The sequence below is a fragment of the Anopheles gambiae genome, chromosome 3 (assembly GCF_943734735.2).
Source record: "Anopheles gambiae chromosome 3, idAnoGambNW_F1_1, whole genome shotgun sequence".
Taxonomy (NCBI): Eukaryota; Metazoa; Arthropoda; class Insecta; order Diptera; family Culicidae; genus Anopheles; species Anopheles gambiae.
Genome location: NC_064602.1, coordinates 81,103,035 through 81,120,723, shown reverse-complemented (window position 1 = coordinate 81,120,723; position 17,689 = coordinate 81,103,035). Strand labels below are relative to the sequence as shown.

General features: G+C 47.1%; 4 protein-coding genes across 4 annotated transcripts in view; 3 read left to right on the top strand and 1 right to left on the bottom strand.

Moving 5' to 3' along the window:
- The first annotated feature begins 892 nt into the window (after nt 1–892).
- Nucleotides 893–3,110, top strand: LOC133393230 (uncharacterized). Its single transcript, XM_061657071.1, has 3 exons — nt 893–1,158; nt 1,227–2,225; nt 2,295–3,110. The coding sequence occupies exons 1-3, from the start codon at nt 1,039–1,041 to the stop codon at nt 3,018–3,020; spliced, it is 1,845 nt and encodes a 614-aa protein (XP_061513055.1). The 5' UTR covers nt 893–1,038; the 3' UTR covers nt 3,021–3,110.
- An 84-nt stretch (nt 3,111–3,194) lies between these two features.
- On the bottom strand, nt 3,195–7,002 carry LOC1278303 (nischarin). Its single transcript, XM_317926.5, has 4 exons — nt 5,918–7,002; nt 5,644–5,768; nt 5,158–5,560; nt 3,195–3,793 (listed from the first exon to the last, which is right to left on the bottom strand). The coding sequence occupies exons 1-4, from the start codon at nt 6,666–6,668 to the stop codon at nt 3,543–3,545; spliced, it is 1,530 nt and encodes a 509-aa protein (XP_317926.5). The 5' UTR covers nt 6,669–7,002; the 3' UTR covers nt 3,195–3,542.
- Nucleotides 7,003–8,372: 1,370 nt separating this feature from the next.
- LOC1278304 (integrator complex subunit 7) lies at nt 8,373–11,511 on the top strand. Its single transcript, XM_317927.5, has one exon. It carries the CDS (start codon nt 8,460–8,462, stop codon nt 11,424–11,426), a length of 2,967 nt encoding a protein of 988 aa, XP_317927.5. The 5' UTR covers nt 8,373–8,459; the 3' UTR covers nt 11,427–11,511.
- Nucleotides 11,512–12,650: 1,139 nt separating this feature from the next.
- LOC1278306 (oxidative stress-induced growth inhibitor 2) overlaps nt 12,651–17,689 on the top strand; it is a 50,135-nt gene continuing 45,096 nt past the window's right edge. The window contains exon 1 of the mRNA XM_061661398.1: nt 12,651–13,203. The gene's annotated coding sequence lies outside the window, so the exon portion shown is untranslated. The remainder of the gene's footprint in view (nt 13,204–17,689) is intronic.

The following is a 17,689-nucleotide window of genomic DNA, read 5'->3' as shown; positions in this document are numbered from 1 at the left end:
AACTTCATGAATCCCTAAAGATTCGTTAATGTTTCGAGATATAAGAATCTTTTGAAGTTAGTAAATCTTTTGAGATATGAGAATCTTTTGAGAAACCAGTCATTTCAAGATTCATTAATATTTGAGATTCTTGAATCTGCTGCCCAATGGGGATTAGGATTCATTTCAAAGATTCATTCAAATTATTAGTGCTATGCTATGGTAATCAATAAGTCACTGAAAGCCGAGCCCACTAGTGGTACAGGCAGGCCTTGACCGACAATGGTTGTTGTGCCATAGAAGAAGAAGAAGAAGAAGAAGAAGAAGAAGAAGAAGAAGAAGAAGAAGAAGAAGAAGAAATCATAATACATATTTTCCTTAGGTCCTTGCTGTTTAGCGTTGTTACAACATTCCAAGGTTTTAAGGAAAGATGTGTTTCTTGCCTGTGTATTAATGCTAAACTAAAAGGTGTCAATTTTGCCCCGCATGCCCATTTTGTCCCTGTCCCTACAAGAAAACCAAAGTCTCTTCTTCAAAGTAAGGTTTTATTTTTAAGCTTTACTGTAACTATTGTCAACTAAACATTCCCATACTTTGGAAAAATAAACTCTTTTTCCGTTTTAAATTGAAAATAGTTGGAATAAAGCTTCGAACAAAAATGTAAACTTTAATAATGAAAACGTGGATAAAATTCAAACCAAACCCTGTTTTCCCGCCACACGCACAACTGTCTATGTAACGCTTCGTAACGCTTCGATGTAACAGGACAGTGGGCGAGCTAGTACCATAAATTTTCCCCTGAATGTCGTGTAAACTGTCTGAAATATTGTAAATATACACATAATTTAAATAGAAATAAGTTATTAACACAGATCCCATAACCAATCATGTAACGTGCGAAATAATTATTTTTTTGTCCTATTTTATCCCAACCCTGTTCTTTCCACAACTGTCAAGCTGCTTAACCGTCCACGAACCATAGTCTTTTGTTTACTGTGTGTGTTGTTTTGGTTAGCATCGAACCGGCAGAAGCAATAGCGTCGAACACAATCTCACAAAATGGAACAAAATACAGCTGATTGTAGTGAACCATCAAGCAAAAAGCGTAGAAAAGATGATTCGGATACGCTCAACCAGACAGAGTGCGAAATCGATCACATAAACCGTTTGCCATACGAGGTAAACAAAGGCATGGTGCAAAAGGTGCCTCTAGTCGCCGACCGGTTAATATTTTCCGCCCATTTTAGATACTTTGTAAAATCTTTCAACACCTCTACCTGGAAGACCAGCTCCCGTGTGCGCTGGTCTGCAAACGCTGGTATGCGATTTTGCGCTCCGAACCGTTCCAGGAGCGCATGAGCTTCAACTTTAGCCACTGCTTCGGGCTACCGATCGCGAGCCATCACCTACAGTACATGGCCAGTGCGTTCCACTGCGTGTTCGACGACTGTGGCTCCGACCCGGTCCCTGCCAATCAGGCAAAGGTGCTCGAAATGGTACGGAAGGCAACCGCTGCCAACGATGAGCCGGGCCCATCGACCAGACCGACGCCGGCGAGCGCTGCCGGTTTACTCACACCCGAGCAGCTACTGTTCTCCGGCGAGCTGCCACTGAAGAGCCTCCACATCAAAGCATCGTTCGATCGGATGCGCCGCTTTCTAGGCGATCGGTTAAAGAACATGCAAAACCTGCAGCACCTAACGCTTACCGTCTTGGCCGAGGTGGCGGGAGACGAGCTGCCGGAAAAGGCACCGTACTGGGTAATCGAGCACGGTACGCTCCCGAGCCTCACCTGGCAGCTGTTCGCCAATACGAACGGGTACGAGCTAAAGCTGCCGGCGCTCGAGCGCTACACGGTGGACGTTGCGAACGATTTCGACCTGCACTATTTGATGGAGTACAGCGAGCAGCTGGTCGAGCTGACCGTGTGGTTTTACTTCGAGCGCGCGATGGAGCAAACACTTACCCGGCCGTTCCCGCGCCTAAGGAAGCTGTTGATGAAGCGGTTCGACAAGGGTCCCCTCTCGCCCGAACCAAACACGCGCGGGGACGATCTGGCCGCGGACCGGTTCGCGCAAAGTGCCCCGCTGCTCGAGGACCTTACCATCGATTCGTCCACGGTTGCGTACCGGATCTTTCGTGCGGTGTGTCTCCACAATGCCGGCACGCTGACACGGCTCACGCTAAGCGATGTCATCTTTCCGCGCGCCCTGTTTGTGCTCATCCTCGAGCTGAAGAATCTGGAGGCGAGTGTTTTCGTTAAAGAAAAGGAATTTAATTGTATAAATAATGATTTACCTTTTTTGCGCCCACAGTTCCTGCGCCTCGATGAGTGCATCCTTGAGGAAGGAAGTCGGCTACGGCACGTCGACCTGCCGAAGCTCCAGCAGCTCGAGCTCATCAACAGCGGCACCTGCTTCCGGCTCGATGGTGGCTTTGCGCACGTGCGCCGGCTACAGTACAGCATGGATTCGCAGCTGTCGCGCCTCTGCCGCCACCTGACCATGCTGGAGGAGTTGGAGATAGTGCTGCGTACCGGGGCGCCCGTTGCGGAAGCGATACGCGAACACTTCCGTTCCCTCACACTGCTGCCGTGCCTGCGCACGTTAACCATCAACGGGATGAAAACGAACACCCGCCCCTGGGACCACTGCCAACCGATGCCAAACGTGGAGCAGCTAATACTGCGCCGGTGCTATCTGTTGCGGGGTAACTTTGCCCTGCTGCCGAAACTGTTCCCCGGGCTGAAAGTGCTTATGCTAGAAGGCACGATGATTGCGTACCGGCGGCTGCCGGACGGTGTGCAGCCGGTCGCTTTCTTGCAGCGCCGATTAAAACGCTACCTGCCGCGCTGCTCCGTGACGTTGCGTCACTGTGACGCCGAACCGGTCAGCACGGTGCTCAAGATGGAGGACGAGGTACGGTGGCGAATGCAGCTGTTCGAGCAGGGCCACATGAAGCAAATACCCTACGGGCAGACGGAGGGGAAGAAAGAAAAGAAATGGCGTAAGAAGATCTGGAATGAATCGATGTGTGGTTGAACGGACCTTACCGGAGCTTTGTTACCTTTGTTATCACGATCCTATCAGGTCCCTCGGATGTTTAATAATTGAGAATGAATTATTTTTAAATAAGCTTTCTGCAGTTGCCAATTTTCAGTGATATATCACGATCCGGAACATGATGAAAAAGCGCCCAGTAGGTACGTGGAGAGCTTCTGTTACAGATACATATATATATATATATTGCATCAGACCCTTTTCGCCCTACCAAGAGCACGTCACGAAGGGGGCGGTTTTGGCTTATAAAGATTTCAGTATAAAATAATAGTAATAATAATAATAATAATTTTCCCGAACGTTTCTATCCGTTCCGGTCAACTGTGTTGGGTGTTAAAATATCTCTTCCATTCTCCCCACACGCTCTCTCCCTGGTATGCTTGGCCTCGTCCAGCTTTGCTGTACTAGTTACGTTCAATAAAAACCCGCTCCATGCAAACACCCTTCATCGTTTCTCGCAGGCTGACGATGGTCCGCTCGGCCTGCTTGGAATGTAGCATCGTTTCAACTGCCCGCTCCACCACTCGGTCCGGCACGTTCGGTATCGTTCTTCTGCTTCTCCTGCTGCTCTTCGGCGGACGTACTACCGCCCGGTTCGAGCAGGCTGTGCAGCTTGCGGTGCGATTTCTGGGCCGATATGCGCAGCGCAGATAGCACCAGCGCCATATCGTACTCCGTCTGGTTGCCCTTCTCATTGTCCAGATAGATCTCCTGCAACCGTTCGCCGAATCGCGAAAGCACCCGGGCACGGTAGTCTAAAAGTGGTGAAGGTAAGGGTCATTAGTGTTCGAAAATGAATGAAACAACATGTGCTGCAGTGGTGCAAAATGTCATGAGCATCGCGAGATTTTCACCAACGAAAACAATAAACATATCCATGGTAGCATAATGCTCATTGCTGATACTCAATGAAAGTGCGCCATGACATGCTGAACGCGATATGCGAGTGATTGAGTCAAATGCGAAACTCTAACTGACATGCTGAGCTTAATGTTGGCGCAAGCATAATCATGTTTTTTTCTGACTGTGGACAGTGCTGATAATACTCATGACTGAAACGAAGCTCAAATCAGCTCACATAAAGCACTGAGATAATCAGAAGTGAAACTCAAACAGTTGGTTGACCAATCACATACTTAATGACATTTTGTTTAGCACCCAACACTTGGTCATTCACTTGGTCATGACATTTTCTGTTGGTGATTATCACTTCTTGGATGGAATATACTTGGCGTGACGTCCCAAGCAACAAAATGAGCATTCTTTCTCACACTCTCTGCTTTAATTGTCTTTCGGGACACAGAGCGAAAAATCACGCTCATTTTGTTTGTTGGGACCTCTCGCAAGCACCGCATATCTTCCATGACAATCGTGATGATCACTGACACAAAATGTCGCGATCAAATGACTGACCAAGAGTTGGTCGTACAAAATGTCACCAAGCATGTGATGGTCGCAGCAACTGTTTGAGTCTCACCTCTGATCATCACAGTACTGCTCTTGACGCTGACATGGATTTTGTTTCGGCTGGAATTTGTCATGACTATGCCGGTGACATTTTGCAGAACTGATCACAGTAAAAAAAAGCCATGACATAGTGACTCATGACCAAGCTTTGGTCGCAAAAACGTCACGAAGCATTAATTAGTCATACCAATAGTTTTGAGTATCACCTATGACCATCAATATGGCGTCATCCATGAATGATGTCACGATGATAGGGGTTGTTGGGGGGGGGGGGGGGGGGATTGTCAAACGTTACGATTTGTTAGATAGGGGAGAGGGGGAGTTAACTTTTGTTACGTCACGCAAAATAAAATGTAATAAAATATACCAGCATAAAGTATCTCACCAAAAATCTGATTTTGTTCAATAAATTAAGCTATTTGAGGAGGGTGGGGTCTATCTGTTACGTAATTTGTGGAAGGGAGGGTTTTTTCCATCGTTACAGTTTGTTACACTACGGGGGAAGGGCGTCGAAAATTTGCATTTTTTGCGTTACGTTTTTGATGGATGACGCGTATTGAGTACGTGACAAGGACATTTTTGTTTCAAGTCAGATTTTTTTTATGACAATCACAATGACATTTTGCGGCACCGCATACCGACCACAACTTACCGACACCACCGGCGACCGGATTCCCCATGAGGCGCAGATTCTCCAGCAGCGGTAAATTACCGATGTAATCAATTTCATTAATATCGTCAATTAAATTGCAGCTCAAATCCAAGTTCACCAGCGAGTACAGCTTGCCCAGCCCTTCGAGCAGGCGTATCCGGTTCTGGGACAGGTTCAGCGTGACCAGATTGCCGAGCTGGACGTGCCAGTTCGCGCACTGCGCTATCCGGTTGCAGCGCAGGCTGAGTATCTGCAGGTTGTTCAGGTGGCTAAGATGGGCGATGCTTTCCAGCTTGTTCTTGTCCAGCACCAGATCCTTGACGGTGGGAAACAGCCGGATCGTTCGATCGATCACCGTCAGCTGGTTTTCCTTAAACACCGCGTGGCGAAGGTTTTTCCACTGCTGCAAAGAAGGGAAAAGTGAGGTAAATTAATTAAAATTATAATTTTAAAAATGCCTTTTTCTTTTTTTTTACTTCAACTTGCCTTCGACTTGTCCAGCTCGTCCTCGGCCGCATCCTTGTGGACATTATCACACAGCGCAATTTGGCAGATTTGCTTCGTTTCGCTCTTGTACACCTCTATCCTTGAGAGCGTTTCACGCAAGGCACCTAAAAACACGTGGCACCGAAACAAGTGAAGCAAGGGTAAGTACAATCTCCACCACCACCACCCATCCATACCACCACCCATACAAAACATAACACCATCAACCCTCCCCCCCCCCCCCCTCTCCTATCAGCGCGAAAACGGTACTGACCTACATTTTGAATGTTTTCCGTCGGCACGCCGTAAATGATGAGATTACGCAACACTTTGAACACGCTCAGCTCGTACCGCAGCTGCACCGGGATGAGATTGCTACTACCGATCGGTTTGTGGAGCGCGTGCGGGATGTACTTATCCGTATCGTCGTCGTACAGGATCGTGGGCAGACTGTTCTTGGTCGGCAGCACGATGATCGTCTCGAGCTGGGCGCAAAAGTCCAGTATGTGGGAGAAGTTGTAGTTGCTGCAGGCCGCCTCGGTCGGCGGGCAAGGGATCTGCATCCGCTCGCTGATCGCGTGCAGCTCCAGCACCGAGAAGCCGTACTTTTTCGACTTGGCCAGAAAGGCGTCCCCGCGCAGAAACAGCGAGCTGGCCAGGTGCTGCACCAGAAAGATGATATCGTACCGGTGGAAGTCGAGAAACTCGACAAACTCCCGCGGCATCGTTACCTTCAGAAAGATCAGCATCTCCCTCAGGTACTGCTCGAGCGCTTCCTGGCGTTTCTTCAGGAAGGTGGGGCTCTTGTTGCCGAGCACCTTCTTCGGCGGCAGCTTGTCCTTCGAGACGCCCCGTTCCGACACGAGCTGGTCGTGCAGCTCGGCAAAGTCGCGATACCGATGGTTGACCGTCCACATGACCTGGCCACATTTCACCAGTATCTCGTAGTAGTTCACACTGTCCACCGTGATGATGCGCGGGATCGAGATGGTGGTTTCGTTGGCGTGCAGCTGATAGTTAGACATGGTGCCTGGTCGTTTCTGTCGCTCTAGCTCCCGGATTAGTTCACCATCAACGCTCTTATCAACGGGTGGCCCACACCCCTCGGACTGCGGACTGCGATGCACCAGCACGTGTTAGGCGCACTCTGGGCGAGGCGTTTCTTGGGCGGGAGCACGGTCACGTTTTCATAGCCGTATCTGCGCGACTCATTTATCAATTGAAGCGAATAAAAGCCACTTTATCATCGAACAAACAGGGGAAAAAACATACAGCGCGCGGTGCACAAACAAAATAAAAACATTTATTACTCATTCGGGAGAAATTTTCTGCCACCAGTGACAGCTCCGGCCCAGCGCCCAAGTAGCAAATTCAAAAGGCCTTTTCATGGGCGGTGCTATCATGAGCTGCTACAGTGCTTGCTGGATGTGTAAGTGTATGGTTTGATGGATCAATTTAATGGTTAATTTAAAAAAAAGTTTAAAAAGTTTATTTTTTTAACAAATAACACTTAATTTAACTTCAAATTCATATAAAATTCGTGGGAAACTTTTATACCCAAAATATGTTATTTGTCGGTTTATGCAGTTTTACAAATATCAAAGTTTATGGTCAATTGGTACTATTATCTCCAGGAATCATTAACAAAACGCTATTATGCTCATAATTTAAAATTGCTTAAAAACCAGAAAAAGTTGATTTTCTGAATAAGTGCTAAACTCAACCAAAATTTCCTTTAATTGAATGAATTTTGGCTAAAAAATGCGATTTTCAAATTACACGGATATTCTATCTACGCGATTGCCTTGGGAACCCATACATCGCGTATCTCGGGAGCAGACTGTAGCTAAACCCGGTCCAAGCGCCTTAGATTATGCTTAAACGATCGCAAAAAATCAAATATCCATATGAAAAAACGAAAGCTCCACAGCTTCACTGGTTTACTGGTTTGTGTTTCGTCTAACTTCATTTAATCATGGCTTTTATGCCCTTCAAACATTTCGAGCAAAAATCGATTAAAATGGTCGAGTGGTTAGATGCGTGGCTATCAACACTATCGACCATTATTCAAATCTCACTTCTTCATTCAATTCTTATAGATCAAGTTAGAGTTTAGTATTTAAGCAATCGTATCGCCATTCTAGTTCTAGCAATGCATAACTTTAATGCAAAACCATACAACACTACAGACGAAAACATGTTGCGGAAATATTTGTGGTCAAATCGTATGGTCGTACTGTCATAATCATGTTGCGGGAACATTTTTGTTGTAAGATAAACAAATCGATTTGTTTCACGTTTATTTGTTGCAGGAACAGTTTTCAACCATAGCAAAACGGAAACAAAATCATTTTAACTTAGTTTTCATTTTTGCGAGAAAATAGGTGTACAATGTCTGGAATAAATTGAAAAATCCATAAATATTTCCATTGAACCAATTTTTCCGCAACATGTCCAGAGACCTAAATCAATCAATCAAATTACAAAATTTTAAACTGCAATGAATGTAAACGCCATTTCAAATTTGGATAACAGCGGTGGTTGCAAACGTAATCCACTGTTTTTTGGTCATTTTAATCATTTTGATTTTTTGTGTTGCCAGCATCCCTTGTGACTTTTCATACAAATTAGCTTTTGAAATGAAACAAACCAAATAACGGTCACATTTGAATTTCCGCATGCTTTTCAAACTGCTACTTGGGAACGGTCCCGCACACGATGACACTTTCACCATTTGTTTACAAAATCACCAAACACCGCCCCAACGCCGGACGGCAACTGCGTGCGTGCGAGAAAAGAAAACAGCAAAACTCACAATGATCAGCGTGCGAGTGAACAATTTCAACGAAAACTTCCTCAACGAAACCGATGGCGACTCGAACTCGGTCCTCATCGAGCTGGACAAGGGCCTGCGGTCGAGCAAGATCGGCGACCAGTGCGAGGCAATCATCCGCTTCCCCAAGCTGTTCGAACGCTATCCCTTCCCCATCCTGATCAACTCGTCCTTCCTGAAGCTGGCCGAGTTCTTTCGCATCGGCTCGAACCTGTCCCGGCTGTGGATACTGCGCGTTTGCCAGCAGAGCGAAAAGCACCTGGAAAAGATCATCAACATCGACGAGTTTCTGAAGCGCATCTTTATGGTGATCCACTCGAACGATCCGGTGGCGCGGGCCCTCACGCTCCGCACGCTCGGCGCAGTGGCGTTCGTCATTCCGGAGAAGCAGCACGTCCACCATGCGATTCGCATGGCGCTGGACAGTCACGATACGGTCGAGGTGGAGGCGGCCATCTTCGCCAGCGTACAGTTCGCGGCCCAGTCGAAAACGTTCGCCGTCGGCATGTGCTCGAAGGTGGCGTCGATGATCGAGAGCCTGCAGACGCCGGTCAACATGAAGCTGCACCTGATACCGGTGCTGCGGCACATGCACCACGACGCCAGTACGGCCGCACTGGTGCGCGCGCTCTGCCGTGATCTGCTGCCGAAGTATCCGTCCGAGCAGTTTGTGGTGGAAATCATACGCTCCCTGTCGCAGCTGTCCTGTGCCACGCTGGTGGACATACCGGATCAGGTCGATTTGCTGCTGGTGTACCTGCAGGACCCGCGCAAGCGGGTACAGTGTACGGTGCTGCTGTCGCTGAAGAAGCTGGCGGAGAAGGGCGCGTATCTGTGGCCCAAGACGGCAATCAGCCGGTTGCTGCAGCTTACCGTGCAGTGCAGCAACCAGAACATGGCGCTGGACGTTATACTGACGCTCACCAAGTGTCCCCACACCTGCCACACGATGCTGAACGAGGAGCAGCAGCAGATACTGGACGTGTGCAAGAACTGTCTGCTAATGGAGAACGACAGCGGTGGCCGCGCGATGACGATCCTCACCAGCCTGATCACGTACTGCCACACGGAAAACATCCCTCCGCCGGTGCACGTGCTCGAGTATCTGGACATGCATCTGGAGTTTCTCATTCAGGCATCGCTGCAGAACAGGGCCTCGCTGAAGGACTTCCGCCTGTATCTGAAGTGTGGCGTGCAGCTGTCCAAGACGAGCCGTGAGTTTGGGGAAAGCTTCGCGGAAATGATTGCGGAGCTGCTGAGCGAGGAGCACTCCACGTCTACCGCCGGCCACTCGAAGCTGATCTGCGAGGCGCTCGGTGCGATCTGCTCGAATGTGATCGTGTCGTGCGAGTTTTATGAAACACAACTACCCGGCACGAGCCCCTTCAGTGGCGTGATGCAGCATTTGCTGCGCAAGCTGGAAGCGCTGGCCCGCTCGAGCGGCGGGTCGGAGACGCTGGACAAGGAGAGGACGAACATTGTGGAGCTGCTCGCCGCGATTTGCATGCAGGCCATGCTGGGATCCTTCATGCCGGACAACGTGATCGGCATCTTTGTGCAGCTGCTGCAGACGACGAACCCGTGGACGCAGTACCGGATCGCCCGCTCGGCCTCCCGCTACGGGCAGCACTTTCTTGCCGCGCTCATCTACGAGAAGCTGTCGCGGAACATTTCGCTGGAAAACTTGCACTTCTATCTGGTGGCACTGGGCCAGATCTCGAAGGCGGAGTGCATCCTTAACCACGGCCAGGAGTATGAAGCGCTTGCCCAGAGGCACGTCAAGCGGGAACCGGGTGCGGCGCTGCCGGGTGCGACCGGTTCCCTCTCGCTCATCGATCGGCTCGAGAAGGCAATCAATCTGTACTGCATCGCGCTGTCCACGCTGAAGGCCAGCTCGTCGCCCCAGCACCCGCTGGCGTTCCAGTCGGAGCTGATCCGCCTGCGGTGCACGTTTCTCGAGGTGCTGCACAGTGTGGTGATCACGCGGAACACGCTCTGCATCACGCCGCCGTCGGAAATTTCCCAAACGCTGGCGCAAAACTGCCGCGATCCGCTGCAAAAGTACGGCCACATCACGAACCAGCTGCGCAAGCACGTGAAGCTGCTGAAAAACTGCGAAGATGCGTACGGCCGGCTGTACAAAAGCTCGTTCGATGCCGATCCCGGCACGCTGGAGCACCTGGAAGCGGTACAGCACCTCTGTGCCACGCTGCAGCTTTCCATCGAGACGATTTCGTTCATCAACCCGTCGGAAACGCCGAAGGTGGCACCGCAATCGAGCCATCCCGAGACGCGCTACCTGCTTTCCGTATGCCGGACGGTGCTGAAACATCTGCAGCTGATACCGGCCGAGGTTCCCGGCGGCACCAAAACGCTCACTCACGAGCACACGGACATGATGATGAAGCAGATCGAAACGGTGGTCCGTTCGTCCCACTGTACGCCGCGCTTCTTCTTCCAGGTGCTGCAGAACACGTCCGTGAAGCTAGCGCTCACACCGCAACCCCGCGCCACCGGTGAACCGGTGTTCGTGCAGCCGAACAGCCATCTGGTGGTGAAGGTGGAAGGTGTCATCCAGCATTACGGCCGTACGCCGTCGCTGTTCCGGGCGATCAACAGCATCCAGCTGACGCTAAACTCCACCCTGATGACGTCCCGGCCGAACGATGTGAAGCTGCTGTCGGACAGTCTCACGCTGACGCAGGTGGTGAAACCGCACCGGGATTTTCTGAGCGGCAGCTTCCTGATTGCGCTGAACAACACGGCGCACACGTTCAACGGTGGGCCGGTCAGCTTGGGTGGCCAGTGGCAGCTGAATCTGGAGACGTGCATCATCGACGACAATGGGGTGATGTGGCAGACTGGGCCGAAGAGTACGCTGCTCGTGCGCATACCGGAGGATAATCACAAACAGTCGCTTGGAATGCAGTCGACCGTGAGGAGGTTTTAAAGTGCAAAGTAATTGGAAGGGCTTTATATTTTGTACGATTTTTTTCTAACAATAAAGTGTATTATGAAACATTTTCGAATTGGAACAACGCTTCAGGTCTAGTTTTGTATATTGAACTTTTCTTTATTTCCAAACACAATAATTCCACTCTACATTGATCGGACAATTCAGGTTATTTCAACCATTTCTTCATTTCAGCAAATTTCTCGAGTGTTTACGTAATACGCTGGTGCGAGGCCTTGAGCCTTACAAATCTCGGAATTAAATAGAGCTTTGCGTGTCTCGCCGTAAGATCGGTTATTGTCAATCTTCCGGATATTGTGCGTGTCCTTGCAGCAAGGATCAGCAATGTACTGTTTATACCACGGCTTACAGTGTAGCTGGATGTGGCCTGTGGTAGTGAGCTTCTAACGATAGCGATCGTTAGATAAGTATTGGTGCTGTGTCATCGAACACAGCATCCGAGAGTGCGATGAGCACAGAATAAAGAGAGCACTTGATAGTTATCAACCGAGCAAACCACACGTGTTATTATTGAGTACCACATGGCCAAAACAGCCACACTTGTACCATTGGACGAAACGTCCAGCAGGAAGTTAGCTCAAGACGTGTGTCGTCGAATTAACGTTGCTGCCGCTCTCTATTTTCCGACCGAATTGAATATGGCCACTTCCAACAGCATCCTTGTTAGAGGGATTTCCTACTAAAACGACGTCTAAAGCGGCTCCAGGATACGTTCGTAGCAACGGATCGAGCTTGTTTTAGCACCTGATTGCTGTAAACACATGAGACGTGAATTTCATTATTTTATTTTCGGTAAAATATGTTCCGAAGACTCACAATAAATTACTCACTTGATGTCCTAGAAGAAAAAATGAACGACCAATTGCTTCGTTCGCATAAGATTTTTTTTTCTTTTTTTTTGCTCTAATTCAGTTTTGTTTACAAACAACCTCCCGGTGACATGTTGGCGCGCTTTGACAGGATATCCAAAATTACCGCGTTATTCGGGGATCGCGTGGATGACAAAACAACAGTAATTCCCTCTAAACAATAAAATAACTTCTATACTTATTCCCTTTGATAAATCGTAATATATTAATTTAAATAACATAGTTTTTTCGCTTTAGGTTACCTTTTTTCCCAGAATTACGGCAAAATATTCAAAATTCCACCATTCCCCCTACGTTGGCAGTTGACGTTCAAACTTTGACGGTGCATTGTTGTGGTTTTCTTTTCTTTTTTGGGAAAAACAACACCGAGCCCGATTTGTGTGCGTGCCACTGCGATTTCCCATCGCATGCTCGCTAAATGTGTTGTGAATTTTGTGCTTTTTCGTGTGTGAAGTTTTGTACTTGACTGAACTGAAGCGTACAGTTGAACAATTAAGCGTAAGGAGTTGCAGGGGAACAGTAGAATGAGTGTGTAATTCATAATGATCGGTGTAACACAGCGATGCAAAGTGTCCATCGTCGGTGCATACGCGATGCAACGCGGTCTGATCGGAATCGAAGGCATCCGGCTACTGCATCCGGCTGCCGCATGTTTCGGACAAACTGTGTATGGAAAGAAGCGTCACTAAAGTGTGCCCAGTGGGTCGTCGGTGTTTGAAAAGCTTGCCCGTACAATTTGCCTCATTAGGGATCATGAAAATGCAGCGGCAGAGCTGGGAAAACTGCTAGAAGCGAGCGTCTATCCGGTACCCCGAGTCGAAACATTGACGACGTGAGGGAAGCAAACAATTGCTTCTCGATTCTACGATAACGCTACGTAAATGGTAAGATTTTCCGGAACATAACACATTCTTCCTGCTTCGGTTTTCCTCCATCTTTCTATCATCTATTTCCAGTTAATGTCATATAATGGATTAAAATTATTTCCCATGCTGCAATACGCTCGCCATGTTACGCTTACAAGTAGACAACGTTAGTTTATTTTTAGCATACCCCATTACACTATGCTCGAAAAAAAAACCTAAATAAAACAACACTTCCGGCATCGTCCCTGGGCACACCGTCACCCATCGACGGATTGAAATAATAATCTCATTAGACTTGCTTGCCAGTGAGTGCGGAAAAAGTATTTGGCGAAGTAGCTGTGCGACCAATTACACAATACCGGCCGTGCGACCTTTCTAGATTTTTGGACCATAACGACCGCCAGCGTCCTCCTCTGGCTGGCCCATTACCCCTGCTTTTACACCCAAGGCAGCACACCAAATCTTCCTAAACGAGCGGAAGAAACCACGGCTTACAAACAGTGCCGAAACAAAACACGCTATACCGGCTGGCCATGCGCAGTTGCGCCCGGTTGTACGATTCAGAACCACCGCCCCAACGCGGTCCAACCCACCCACCCACACACACACACACCTGCCCGTAATGGGCCGTGAACCGCTCCGGTCCCTGGTGGCGGCACGCGTACGCCCACATCCCGGGCCGATTTTCCGAGCTTTCCTTTGAAGCTCTCGCGCAATGTTTGCCAACCCAACCCATGCCATGCCCGAATTCACGTGCTTCTCCCTTTACCCACCGAGCCGAGACCACCGGGAATGTTGCGCAAAAGTGCGAAATAACCCTCCCGCCACACACACACACACACACACGCACACACTCAATCCTTGGAAAGCTTTACGTCGTGTGTGTATGTGTGGGGAAATGAAGGGGAGTTGGTTGTAAGGGATGACCCTTTGCGTTTTTTTTCTCCCTCTGTCCCCACGCGGGGATTTGATGTTTACCTTACGTATTTCTAGGTTCATGTTACCTCCTCCCCGCCCCGAGGGAGTTAAATACCTTACCAGATAGGCGTCGGGTTCCCGTTTGCCCCGAAAAAAAAAACACGGCAGCTCGTCTTATTGCGTTGCGTGTCCCATGCCGGGAGGTGTTGCTTTTAATTAAAAGTTGATTTCACTTAACGGGCGTGAATATTTGATGCGAATTGTCTGAGGTTTGGACTGGAAGTTTTTTGGACAGCACAATCGAAGCAAGCATTGCACAGTTCACTCTTCCTCCCTCCGTGGCAACCTGTTGCTGGTGGGACTTGCGTGGAAAAGAAGAATGACCCTGATGAAATCGTCCTTCGCACACCGGCTGGCTGGTTAATCTGGAATGCTTGGTCGGGATAGTAGGTAAGCCACAAGGACGCACTTTTATCGATTACAAGAGCCACCCATCGGGCAACGACGAATAACGACAAGCGCTTTGCCGACATGCTTTCCATGCTTTGTCCCCGGTTGATAAGCGCACCGTTGCCTATCGTCTGGCTTATCCATTTAAATCAATGACCAGCGCATAACAGTGGACGTCGATAGTCCTTGCGGCTACCTATACCGTGGGGAGCCTCACCCACAAGCTGGTCCGCAGGGTTCGTATGAAAATCAATAAAACTCCCTCGGCTGCAATTGAAACGAAAGTGGACGAGCGCTCAAGTATCCGGGGTAATGGTGATGGGGAACAGGAGAGCTTTCCACGGCACAAAACTTTTCCCACCAGGCTCGGGCGTCCGAGGTTGACATTTGCCAATTCCTTTGCGATAGGATTTGTTTTTTCAGTTTATTTTCTATTATTTCTTTTAGGGGAAGCTGGGTTTTTTTCTTTTATTTCTGGCCAGCTGAATAATGCATCTCTCGACTTTGGTTATGTTCAGGCGAAGGCAATGTTTTGCTCCTACTACTGGACTTGCTGTGCTATTTCCCATCCAACCTTTGACCTACTGGAGCGGCCGGGTTTGGAGCTGATCGGCCTGTTCCACTTTGCCTGTGACGATGCGGATGATGATGATGTTGCTGCTGGATGGGATTGTCCAAATTCTTAGTGATGAATATTAAAATGTTTCGGGCGAGGGTGGGTGAACGTTGTCATGGCGTTGTTCAAGATTGGGGTTTAATCTAGATGTGCTTGTTGGGATGTAATCATAAAAAATAGCACATAGAAAGAGAACGCCTAGTAATTGTGATTCAAGCGAAACTACAAGATTATTGGATTGTTGAATTTGCTTCTGAAGAACTTGTTTCCTGTGGCTTTTCCTATTTTGGTAAGATAAAATGGGTCACTTAATTTACAACGGCTCGTAATCATTTTGTGCTCGTTAGTGGAAGGTTCAGAATCGCTTTTAACTAACGTCCTGTGGTGCTCTCTGGTTGTGATTTAGGACGTAGCCACAGTCCTTTGCGATGTATTTTGAAATGTTCACATTTGCTTAACCTTCAAAAGTTTAAAAAATATTGAGTTTTTTAAGGCTCATTTCCAATGTAAAACCGCATGTTAATGGGGCTGATCGTTGTCCATAAAACACGTAACGTACCATGTCATGTTTGAAATTTTCCCTCCTCTTTTGAAAAAGGTCACGAAGGCTTGTATGTATACACGCCATATAAAAGTACTTTGAAATAATTTAACACAATATATAACTAACGTAATGGTTCGAAAACACATAATTTTGGTTTGAAATAGACTTTTTTTTGTGAACTTGCTGGTCATACGGTTGACGTTCGTATTTGTATTAGAGGAAATAAACGACCTGGCTTACAAGAACGTTCCTTATTTCGACTCGTCGTTCGAAATCTAACGTTTTTTTATAAAAAAAACTTAGTGCATTATGATTTATAAAGAACAGATGAATGTTGATTAGATGAGGACCGAAGGTCGTTATTTACTTTGAATTAACTAAATGATCCGAGAAGTTGTTCTGGTTCTTTTCGTAAAGTTTTTTACATTGCTTTTTAAAGGTCTCATACCTTTGGAGCACGACAAATTTCATTGCTGGTCTATATATTATTAGCTGTTAGATTTGTTTTTGTACCTGTTATTTATCGAACATACTGTCATTCCGCATAAGTTGTCAAATAATAAAATGAAAATACTTCAAGCTTAAGGATAAACTTATGAACATAGCATTTGAAACGTATGAATGAAAAGTATGAATTATTAAAGTTATTCAGTTTGCTTAGAATAAATCATATTTTAATTATTTTTATAATTAGTAATATAATAGAGAGTATCTTCTTCACTCTATGACCGCTGTCAGACACACCTAAAAACCACCGCTACGAAATTGACAGATGAAAAGTAACGCATTGTAACGCTCCTTTTTTGGTACACCGATTTCGTTGGCGAGCCAAATCCTAACAAAAAATGCTGTTAGCATGCTTCTGCAGAGCCAAATATCAATTTAAAACAAATTAAACTTTAATATTCCTCGTTATTCTCGTTAAAATTGAGGAAATCAAAACTCACCTTTCGTTTGTTTACAGTAACAAGTGTTACTTTTCGGTTGTCAAAATTTATCGTTACGGTGGTTTTCCGGTGTGTCTTGCAGCGGCCTATAACGCATAAATCTTATTGCTAGAGGTCGTTTCCAGACACTCCGAAAAAAACTACAGTAATAAAAAAATGGCACATGAAAAATAACGCATTGTAACGCTTCTGTTTTTGGTAAACCGATTTCGTTCGACCACCCGTCAGCGAGTGAAATCTTAACGAAATAACTGTTAGTATCGGCAGTGCAAACTACCAACAAAGTTGAGGGATACAAACCTCCGTTCTTATTGTTTACAATAACAAGCGTTATTGTTCGGTTGACAAAATTCATCGTTACGGTGGTGTTTTACTTTTTTTGTCTGGAAGCGGCCTAAAAGTACACGCAACCGTAACGTAACTTATGGACGGACCCTTATCCTTATACGCAAGGGTAAAGGCCGATTTTTACATTCGTATCGAATGGCACATGGTCAGCATGTCGGCTCAGAATAATTGTATCACGTAAAAGAAAAACTAAACAGAAGCAAATTAAAAAAAATATTAAGTAAAGATATTATTGTCTTCTATGCATTTTCAATGAAATGATCTGCTTTAAATAATTATTTTTGTATTTTAAAGCTATTTTTAAACATTGGTGCAACGTTTATCTTGTAGTTGTCGTTCAATAATTCCGCTCACTCGATCATTTGGAGTCCTCAATTCAAGAACTTTACAAAGCTTTAACCTAGTTTTGCTGCTAGATTTACCCTTCATTCAGTTTGGCGTGCAATAAAAATCAGCTTAAGCTTAAGCGTACGCAATCATCTCATCCCTTACAACTGCAAACATGGGTAAAGCCGTGCGCTTCCGTCACGGCACATCACACGTATTGCACAATCGGCGACAATCATCGCCATCATCCCCATCATCTGCAGCAGATTGAAGAAGGCTCGTCAGCTCCTCGGCTCGCTTTTTACCTTATTTTGTTCTCTCTATTGGCCGTAAATTTCCTCCTTTCTCCGTTCC